Source organism: Fulmarus glacialis, unplaced genomic scaffold, assembly GCF_000690835.1.
Source record: "Fulmarus glacialis isolate BGI_N327 unplaced genomic scaffold, ASM69083v1 scaffold47258, whole genome shotgun sequence".
Lineage (NCBI taxonomy): Eukaryota > Metazoa > Chordata > Aves > Procellariiformes > Procellariidae > Fulmarus > Fulmarus glacialis.
The window spans coordinates 6,544-17,726 of record NW_009231039.1 but is presented as its reverse complement, the minus strand read 5'-3'; the positions used below and the strand labels follow the sequence as shown (position 1 = coordinate 17,726).

Here is an 11,183-nt window from a genome sequence, read left to right as displayed (position 1 = left end):
ATATATATAAAATAATCTCTCTTTATACATAGATATGAAAACTGACAAGAGCTACTACATAATTGATAATGGCTCTACAGTCTCTTGGATCGACACTAATAGAAAATGCCATTTTAAAAAGGTGCTCAGTTTTGCATAACCAAACCAAGTAATGTCACAAGGCTGTGTATTTTGCAGATTCCTTCAGTACAGTCTTCTGTACTTAGATCTTAACATCTTGGTGCTCAACCAAAAAATGTCATTGAGTTCTAAGACTTTCATATCTCTGTGCTACCTTGCTTAGCAAATAGTTCATAGCTTTGACTACCTCTTGAAATTAACAATATCGATCATAAACATACAAAAGCTTTTTGGATGGGCAGCTGCATCTATTTTCATGGGGCTCCATTCATTTCGGCACAGCTATTTGCAGAAGAATTACTCACTGAGCAAACCTTATCTGAGTACATCGTGGACTAGAACAACAATATCATCTGCTTTGTATTTCTAGAACAACATTAGAAAAACAGTGAGTAAATACATTTTAAAAGTAACACAGTGTTGCCCTGCTTTGCCTCAGAAACGTATCCATATGAATGGATAAATTAGTTTTTATATTTTACACATAAAAATACAAATCAGTATTATATTGTATCAAGTGAAATTACTTTGTGAAGGCTTCTGAAAAAAAACTTCCTCATTTCTCACATATATTATATAGTTTTTGGAGTTACTGTTCATTCAGTAAAACTTTATTTTACATTAATACCTGAGAGTACGGGGAGAGTGGAAGAAATAATTCACAAATTCACTGCTCCTGATCAAAACTGTATTCTTTAGAAGCAGCACGGGAACTTTAACACCAATTGCAATGATGGTATTTCACCAAGTGTTTGTAACACAAGTCAGAATTTCATTTTATTCTTCATTCATATTAGTATTGCAAGAAAAGCCTCAGTGAATGATACTACCCCCATTCTGCTTCTTTACAAAAAACATGCACAGTATAAAAACAATGCTGCTCTGCAGAGAAAGATTGTCATACAGGCTTTTGAAACAGCTGTTTTTAATTAGTTTAGCAGAGCACCCCAGTTTACTTTGTTGTTGTTCTTGTTAAAATACAAGCTCTCCCCCTCTTTCTCTAAACCCATTCTAACACCAGCTACCGAAGGTTCAAGGTCAACATTTATCAGCATTAATGCTGGCAGAGCATGCCTCCACAGGATCTTTACTATACCATTTTTTATATATTAAAAATTTCAAGTCAGATTCCAGAGCATTTTCTTGTTGCCATGAATTCTGGCAGATAGAAAATATTACAGCAGCAATAATCCAGAGAGCTATGGAAAAGAAAGAATAATTACTAGGTTGAGGTGTGGACTCAGAGTAGGCAAAGGAGCAACTGCAATCTGTCCCTAGCAGTTCAACAGTCAGCATTCAGCTAACTATGAAGAAGCTAAAGACGGTCTGTGCTTGGGCTTTCCAAACACAAGCAAACTATACATTTCATCAACACACTCCTAAGAAGCCAACAATGGCTCCTCTTGCAAGATGAATGACAACCACCACATGGTCAGACAGATGTAGCCACTGCTTTCCCTTGATTTCAACAATCTATACTAGCTTTTGCATCCGTGTGCAGCCTGGATGGCCAAACAAGCTTCCATCCTTTTCACCTGTATTGTAGGAGGATTGGTACGAAAATGGGAAAGAGAACTCCTATATAGGCTGAGCTAGAAAAGCAGGAAACCAGTTGTTTGTTGCAAAAACTAAGACATGGGAGAATGCAGTCTGCAAACTGCTGACGAGGGGCTGGAATCTGCATGAGTCCAGGACCACCAGTAACACCAAAGCAGAGGAATTGAGAGCAGGGCAACTTTCTTCTCTAACCTCATGCTCTTGTGCCTACCATAGCCTCTATTCTTAGTCTTCACCCTGCTTTGATCCCAGTCCACATCCAAGTTTAGAAATAACTAATTAAACTAACCTGGAAGACAAGCTCTAAGCTGTCGATACTCCTTTTAAGTGAAAATGGCTGGAAGTCATTCCTTTTATCACAGTAATAGAAATGAACCTGGAGAGCACACACTGTAACAGCTGTCATTCAGATAGGTTTGCAATAGGTCACATCCAGTATTTCCAAGCAATGTTGCATATTTTAATAACATGGAAAAGACAGTTTATTACTTAGTCCGTTTTCTGGAGTGAAACTTATGAACAATGCAAGAAAGTGATTGTGCTTCGAACTATTTTTATTTACATTACATACCGGTAATCTGCTATTTAAAGCTAACTCTTCAAACTTCATTCCCTATGTAAACACCAGACTCCGGATTTCCATAGTAACAACCTTAATTTGTAAGCGCTTTATGTGGTTAATTCAGAGTCAAAGGTAAAGAAAATTACATTCTGGTTCTTGCTTTAAGTTGTAAATTTTTAGCAGACTCTATTTTAACTTTTATGTCATGAGGTTTCTCAAAAAATCTCACAAAGGCTGGCTCATTTAATAAGGATGCCAGAATCTGTTCAAAGGCAAAAGACCATTCATGGTTCCCCCTCAAACTCTGTGCTCTACTGCCTTCAGTCTGCTCTGAGCTGCTTTCCTCCTGTCCTTCTCTGGGGATTTCAGCAGGCACCTCCGTAACAGCAACCGGACTTTTGATGGGTGATGTGGGACTCTGCAGTCTCCTCCCAACTTCTTCCATTTTCAGTAGGAGGCTGGTAACCACCACTATAGCCCGATATAACAGTTCCTCCTCAGGATCCCCATGGAACAGATTGTACAGAGTTTTTGAGAACTGGATGAACTGAGACTACAAAGAGACATAGAGGAGACTATTCAGAGAACAGCAACACAACTGTCCTGTTTCACTACACATTGTGATCTCAATCCAGTGCCTGCTGCTGACAGGCACCTGGTACAACAACTGCTCTAATGACAATATGGGCACGGTCCAGCCCTGATACCTAAGTAAGTCTGAAGTCCCCCTCTTCATAAGCTTACAGTTACAGGAGTTCAAAAAAACCACAGTCTATTGATTAATGTGAAGGTCTGAAATGTAAGGGATCCTACAAATCCTTTAGAAAACTACTAATAGGACTTAAAGGATAAACAGCAGTCAAAAATAGACTTAAATAAGACTCAGAGAGACAGTTTACCTGATTCATTCTCGGCAAATCCTTAATGTTTTCTTCTTTTTTAAGAAGTTCATCTTGCCATTGCTTCAGATATGCCTGAATATCAACCTTCCCCTTCCCTACTTCACCAAAAGGAAAAATAATAAAAAAAAAAAAGACGTGAACAAACAAGAACTAAGAGCTTCGCATGAGGGATGATAAGCAAAAGAACTGGCATCCTCAATGTCATTCCTTCTCAAGAGAGTGGTGGGGCCAAGGACTAAACAAGATCAGAGTTTACATTACCCTCTCGCCCCGCAGGACTATACTTATAAAACTGGATATAATGTTAGCACTGCGCTAGAGATGAGGTTACTCAGTGTACTTTGTCACCACATACTTCCCCAGCTCTGCTCCCCCAAAAGACACACAGTTACCAAATGTGTCTCCAGGATTCTTTACCTTTTTCTGGACTGCTCTTCAAAGAATCACTTTCAAGACCTTCCTCAACAGATGGAACTACAGTTTAGGAGGAAAAAACCAAGAAAGAGTTATTTATTTGAGAAAGGAGGACCAATGGTTCATTTCCGTTCATCAAAAATTCCTTCCTTAAGGAGCAAGACCCTCACCGACCCCTATGTTCTCAATACAGATTAGGCCAAGAAGAAACCACATGGTAGGATTTGTATACTTTCTATAAAAATAGAAGCCACCATGAGGCTGGAGATCACAACAGAAAATGCAATCAGTTACATCAAGCAAGTAATCTTCATAATGTTCATGGTTCGTGTCTTGAACAGTGGTGAGAACAGTACCCACATATTACAGATAAGGTATTTTTGGATAGTTTTTAAAAACCAAAAAGGATCTGTCTTCCGAAGAAGTAAAACCACACAGCTTTCCAAACAGAATATTTTATCAACTCCATAAACTTAGACCCCACAAAACTTTTTTCACCTTACTTGGTTTAAAGTGGAAACAAAGGATTTTGAAACGCTTGCTTATGTGCCTCAAAATAATTATGGATTTGGATATTTTATTTCTTGAGGTAGGAAATATCATCCCTTTATGCCCTGAATGCAAAAGTGAAACGGCCATCGCTTCATCAACCACTGCAACAGGCGGCCTACTATGCTTGAAAAATGCTGACCAAATACACTCCCCTATTTCCATGTAAACACCCGTGGTCTTTGAATTCAATCATCAGACTAGCTATCCACAAATTCTACACCACTTTATGAAAATGTAACTATCTACAGAAGATCTTCGCAGAGGATTCCTGTTAACAGTGATATGATTTACTGGATTTACTAGTTTTCAGTAGAGAGCTCCCCATTTTTCACCACGAGATAATTAATAGATTCCTTCTAATATTCTGCAGGCAAAGCCTCACACTCTGGAGCTTACCACTGAGTTGGCTGAATTGGATCAGTTCTTCTTTTGAAAGGTCACCACCTTTGGAAGGGCTTAGAGATTCTACTTCAGTAAAAGCTGCAATAAATAAATGAATAAAGTGGTTTTGGGGCTCCCAAGCATTACCAAAGCACTGATAAAAAGCAAAAGCTTTGTACAGACAAATGGTCCCTATGAAGAGAAATGGTGATGGAGCAGATTAAGTCCTTCCCAAAGAATACACCACTCTGGAAGAAATACACATCTGTATTACAGCTATCAGACTGTACTGTCACCAGGACTGGTGACAACCGGAAGAAAACTAAAGCTAAGAAAAAACAAAGACGATAAAAGCCAGGAACAGCCCTCCCCACTTACCTGGAGGGATGTGCAACTTAAAAAGAAGCTTGAGTTTGTCAGTGAAACTTCCATTATACATGGTATCTGTTAGAGGAAAGAGGCAAGACAGTCTGTTCAACTGGACCAAACTTTCAAACACCCTCTTAACCTAAACAAATACAACCCAGGGAGGTTGGAACTGGACATGTGTCCTATCTGCCATGCCACGGAGTATAATTAGAGATGAAGCTTAAGGAAGGCATCACCTGCAACTGAGCCTGGGGTTTGCCTACGCTGAGGAAAGAACACTAATAATGTCTATGACTTACTAAAATGAAACCGCAACACCAAAGAAATATAGCACTAATGTCTTCTCAGCATTTTCCCTTAAATTTTTGTTTCCTGAACAATACCACCGTGAAAACAAGATGAAAGGAACAGAGTAATAAGTCAAGAAAACTTTCAGTTCCCCACAGATATAAAGCACTGGTCATCTTGCACGATCTGTGTATGAGATGACTTAGTGTGAGGAAGCATTTATCATCAACCAAACAGGCTGGGCAATGAGATCATACCATTTCCTAATTTTCTGATATTTTGGTGGTAAAGCCATATTTAAATTTAATCTCAAATAGGAGACTATTCTCCAGGGGATTAATGTCTCAGAAAAGTTACTAGTTTGTAAAGCCTTGTGTTAGCTATTTCATGGTGAAATACAGACAAGAAAATGAGAGCACAGTTCCATAACTTAAAGCCTTTATCATTCACCTAAACAGTGTAGCTACCACTCTCAAGCTTATAAATATACTTTGAGCATTTGGCTTTGCATTTAATGTCACATGATAACAATCAGACTATTTGACCCTAAGTTAAGAAGCTAGTCTCCTTAGGCTCTTTATATAGTGTATGGAAGGTGATACACTCCAGGACTACTCCCAAGATGGAGTTCCCTTGTGAATGTGCTACATATACATGTTGTTCTCATACCAAGAACACAGGCAAATTGTTTGAAGTTTATAAGGCAATCGGAGCTCTCATCCATCAGTCTGAACGTCCACAATGCAAGCGAGTCTCTATTTTCACAGTGTGACCAGGGGCTCAAGAGATGACAGAGAACCCTGAATTGCTGGCAATCAATCCGATACTGGTCAAGATACGGCAGACTGGCATCATGATGTTGCAAGACAGGACTATTTACATTCCAATAACAGGAAAGAAAGTGCTCCTTCTGCAAAGGAAAGATAAAATGTCAGGTTTTCTGAAATGACAACTACCTCTGGGTAAAAGATGTGAGAAGTTAACTAAGTAACTTGATTTAAAGCTGACATGTAAAACGTATGTTGAACCTAGCTTTTACCGCAATTTGTTAAAACTGTTTCACACCCGTAACACAGTCCACCATTAAGATGAATGTTTGGTAAGTGAGGAAAATGGCACATTACCTTGAATAATTCATAAAGCTCTTCAAGATCACTGGGACTGAATTTGACATCCTGGGACACAACCCGTAGCTGAAACAAAATTAAGAGAAAATTAATTAATGAGTATTCCCTCTTTGGAGTAAGCCTGTAGAATAAAGTTATGGGAGACTTAACCTTACATTAAAAGACACTGTTTGAATATTCCAGGTTTTGGCATGTTATTGTTAGGAGTAAGAATAGAACTTCTTTTTAGAAGCAATCAGAAGATTATAGACTGAAAGAAATAATTTCTCCAAAAAAAAGGGAGCTTAAAGCTAGTCACATTACTTGCATACATGGAGCCTACGCTATGAAACCCAGGAGACAAAACTCAATTATTTATAATGATATAACATATAGCTTCCTTTATAATGGGCAAATGCATGTTCAGCTCTCAACAGTGAAGCTGAATACTCATTTTTTTAATTTAAAAAAAAAAAAATTGTTCACAGCTTTTTAAAACAAAGTGAGCTACAAGACCAGGTTCCATCTTCACAATATATATGTTTTGTTAAATGAAATACAACAGTTTCATCTTAGCACAACCAAAGGCATTTAGTATCAGTTGCTACAAGCCATGTTTACTACAGAAGGAATCACTGCTTGTTAAATAGACCAGTATTATCATCAGTTATTGGAAATGAGCCACTGAAGATAATAGGCAAACAAAAGAAGCACCTTGCAACCTCCACCTTCATTCAGGAGTCTGAACTTAAAGGATGATATTGGCAGCTGAAGAGCTACCACACCATGCACGCATTACCGGACATCCACACACACCACAGAGAAAAAGCAACTCTTGTTGAATGCGGTACAATAATCTCTTCAGTGACATTTGGGATTGCTTCCCAGAGTAAAAACGCAGGTGATTAATTGTTTCACTAGAGCACTGTGGACATTTTACAGTGCTCTATGTCTCTAAAAGAAATGCATTAACAATTTAACAACAGCAGATAGAAATAGAGGTCAGCCTGTTCCAATCAATGCAAAGTGTCAGAGATATGCCAGCCTTTAGAAGTTGTCTGTGATGGTGTTACTTGTAACGAGACCAGAAGGTCATGCTGTGATTCAGAGACTGAAAACGTCACAGGCCAAACCTCTGTTAACAGACACCCTGCAGACGAGAGGGATTTCAGCATATAAAATTATGTATTTGGCCCTGGGAAATGTAGCTCTTCTCAGAATTTTCCAAAAGGGAACGAATTTTATCAGAGGGAAGGGTTTAGCTCTTCCAGGTCACTCACCACATTCTGCTTGGTTGTAGCTTCTAACGTCTGGATCACATAAAGCCTGTTCCTGCAGCGCATGCTCTCAACATCCTCATATCGAATATCGCCATATCTCTAAGAAGAAAAGCATCATTCCATGACATCAACTGTTGCTAGGCTCATCTAAGCAGATATTTTTGTCTTTCTTGCATCTAAGTACAATACAGGTATGGACACAAAGAAAGATCCCAGAAACTCTGAGAAAAAAAATCATTTATTAGAGCACTAACATTCTCCCTAAACAGTGTAACTTTTAAAAGGGCAGGTGTTTCAAAGAGTGACAGAGAAAGAGTAGTTCACTGTATGGGAAGACAAAGGAAGGGATTTTACCACGGGTCGGCTCTATATCCCACTCTGCTATCACATGGTCACTACTACTGCAGGGTAGCAAAGTCTGAGACGTGTATGTTGTCAGGGCTTGAAGTTCACTCTAGTGAATTTTAGAAATCAGCTGAAGTAATTTCTGAACCGTTCCTAGCTACCTCTGGAATTTCTGAAGGACAGGGAAGGTGTCTGAGCATTAGACTAGAATAAATACATTTACCTTTAAAGAAAAGTGGGATAGTAGGCAAGAACTAGAAACAAATTCCCAGAGAAATCATGGAATAAATTATTAAACAATTAAAACCTAAATAGAAACAGGTAAAATAAATCAAAATGGGCCACCATTCTTTATCAAGATCTTGTGAAATGAATTTAATTTCCTCATATGAGGAAATTCAGTCTAGTGTATAGAACTGAAACAGCAGATAGGATACATCTTTACTTCTGCAAGTTTTTTGACACTCTTCAGCAACACGTGCAACCAGGAAGACATGGCCTAACCACTATCACCATGCACCATGTGCACAACTGTTTCTAATACCAAACTTCGAGAACAAATGAGTGATAAATGACCAAACTAGGCAGAACTTTCAGAAGTTTTTCCACAGTGTGTTTTGTTCCCATTTTTGGCAATGCGCTTTAAACAAGATATGAAAAACTGGAACACAGTCATAAAGAGTCTGAGCACATAAGCTTTGGGGAAAGGTTAGAGGAACTGGTTGTATTGAATCTAGAAAAATAAAAGATCAGAGTTGGAAGGGTAAGGATGAACAATAACAACCTAATAGCAACAAGGAATTGCAGAGAAAACTGCAATTGACTATCCTCAATAGCGATTTATGAGCATCCAAGAGGAACTATACTTGGTATTAGGATATTTTCTGACAAGGGCAGACAAACCCTACAATGGGCTAAAGTTTTTGCAGATTCTCTTTTGTTGAAGAGTTTTAACAACATGAGACATTTTTCAAGGATGATCTGGGTGTATGCTGGACAGGGAGCTGAACTGGATGACCTGTGGAGTTCTCTTCCAGAACTGTATTTCTATGTTCCTGTGAAGACCACTACCAGCATACTTCTGACTTGGAACAAAGAGGAAGCAGAGAGAAATTGCATCTCTGAATCATAACTCATTCACTGGTCTGGCTTCTGGGCACTGATGTTGTGCAATGGCCTCAATAAGAATATAAACAAGATGTATAATCTAACTCTGAATTAGTGTGATGTGATAAAATGTTACACGTTCTTCCATTCACTAGTTAAACAGGACTTCTTCATACCTGATTAGACTGCCAAAGAATGAGTCTTGCATTTGTGCCTGAGTCATAAAGGCATGAAACTGAACATCATTTTAAAACTCAACTCCATATCGTTTCACCTAATCTCACTTATCTTGTGAACACGCACGCGAAGCAACAGTATCACAAAGAACATCTTTGTTCACTTATTCATGATTTGTAACTAGACCTATCTGCAGAATGACAACTCTCCATTACAGCAATCTTCCCATTTGGAAATTTGTTTTATTTTATTTCCACAGTGATACGAAAATAAAACCCTTCACCGGAAGAGAAATGTTGAAATTAACTGTCTGGTCAAAATGGGAAGCAGGAAATTGACTCTTACTTCGTATCAGCAGTTCTCAAACAAGGGCTTGTGACACTTACCAGCATTGAAGAAATTCAGTTTCAACTGAAGATAAAATTTGCATCCAAAAAAGGGACTATGGGATAGAAATGGGGATACAGGCCTAGGAACAGGGCTGTCAACTTGGAAGTGGGAGATTCAGGTTCAAGGATCTGCCCAAATCAATGTTCAAAAGCCATACCAAATCAGAGGCTATTGCTTTGGTCCAGTCACCTGCCTGCAAAGGCAGGGGAAGAAGAAAGGGAGTTTCTTTTGCTTTGTCTTTCAGTAATGATTCCACCTCTGTGAAAGCTTCAGCTTACACTTCAGAATGCAATATACAGCACTTCACTATTTACCATCTCTATTCTTTATTCTGCAAGTATTCATCCTTAGTATGAGATCTCACCATGATAAGAAAGACCCATAACAGTTTGCACCTCTTCTTACAAGCATCTTAGAGCGTTTTACAAACATGATTCTTCATATAACATTCTTGCGAAACAATACTGACAGCAGAAGCACAGACTTTTTATATGATGAGCCCAATGCTATAAAGACACTTCAAGAGAACTTGAATTTCTGATTCTTGTCTTTGTTTATCCCACTAAAGGCAAAGCCCTCTTCTCAGTAAAAATCAAGAGACAGTTCCTAAATGATACAAATTACAGTTAGTTAATATTTTCTGAGTCAAGGCAATATTTTTCCAAAAGAGATGTATTGTGGATCTTTCACTAGAAACATATGACTGAGAATCAGAAGAGAAAAAAAAAAGTATCATATAGATAAAAGAAACCAGCTAATAGAAAAAACAAAATGTGAACAAATCTCTTCTCTCAGCTTGCCTTTCAGTTCAGGTGGGCTGAGCAGAAACCTATCTACAAATGGATTAATACCCTGATACAAATCATGCCAAGGAAGGAAATGCCTCATGAAAATCTGAGGACAAAAGGAGAAGGAGAAGCTAGACCTATTTCCTCCCCAATGCAGAGCTGCAAAACCAGGCACTGCAGAAATCAAACTTGCAAATTGAAAGAAAGTGCTAAAAGATCATAACTGGTGTTCCTCACCGAACACATCTCTAAACAGTCATTTAACCCATACAATAAACTACTCAAGTACAGTTTCCTGCACAGGTTGTTATGTCAAATGTTACCACTATCTGTAATGTGCTGTAATCAGTCTCAAATTAGTAAATGCAAGGGCCGTTTCTGCTGTACTTTGTCATTTAGTTGACATACTAATAAAGTGAAAGAGGGATGGCAATACATGACCTGTGATGAACCTAGGGAACTCCACTCAGGACAGCCTAGCAAGCACATTCCAGGCAGTTACAAAACCAAAACAATACGAAACCAAACCTATCCCATAACCTATAAGGTTTTCAGTGAGGCTCAACAAAATACAGAGCCCAATTTCTACCAATCTAGACAGATTTTCTACTCTAGTTTGTATAATGCAGCTGCACTATTTTTAAGGTAGCCCGTCCCACTGCATGGGATGTGAAAACATACCCACAAGAACACATACTTCATTTGACTCTCGGATCAGATCAGTAATGTCCACTTTTGGATGGTCACTCTTTGTTTCGCTGAGGTTGGAGCCCTGCTGCACAGCCGGAGGCAAAGGACTGTCTTTGTTAGTGACACTGTCAAAAAATCTGCACAAACACACAAGA

The 11,183-nt window shown here is 38.6% G+C and overlaps 1 protein-coding gene across 1 annotated transcript in view; it reads right to left on the bottom strand.

Moving 5' to 3' along the window:
- Nucleotides 1-2,209: 2,209 nt before the first annotated feature.
- The window catches only part of LOC104081610 (TBC1 domain family member 8B-like), a gene marked incomplete at its 5' end in the record, with an annotated part of 13,941 nt that continues 4,967 nt past the window's right edge, over nt 2,210-11,183 (bottom strand). Inside the window, 9 exons of the mRNA XM_009584434.1 lie at nt 2,210-2,792; nt 3,139-3,236; nt 3,559-3,615; nt 4,504-4,587; nt 4,867-4,932; nt 5,815-6,055; nt 6,270-6,338; nt 7,532-7,630; nt 11,036-11,165. Coding sequence (XP_009582729.1) covers nt 2,382-2,792; nt 3,139-3,236; nt 3,559-3,615; nt 4,504-4,587; nt 4,867-4,932; nt 5,815-6,055; nt 6,270-6,338; nt 7,532-7,630; nt 11,036-11,165 — 1,255 coding nt within the window. The remainder of the gene's footprint in view (nt 2,793-3,138; nt 3,237-3,558; nt 3,616-4,503; nt 4,588-4,866; nt 4,933-5,814; nt 6,056-6,269; nt 6,339-7,531; nt 7,631-11,035; nt 11,166-11,183) is intronic.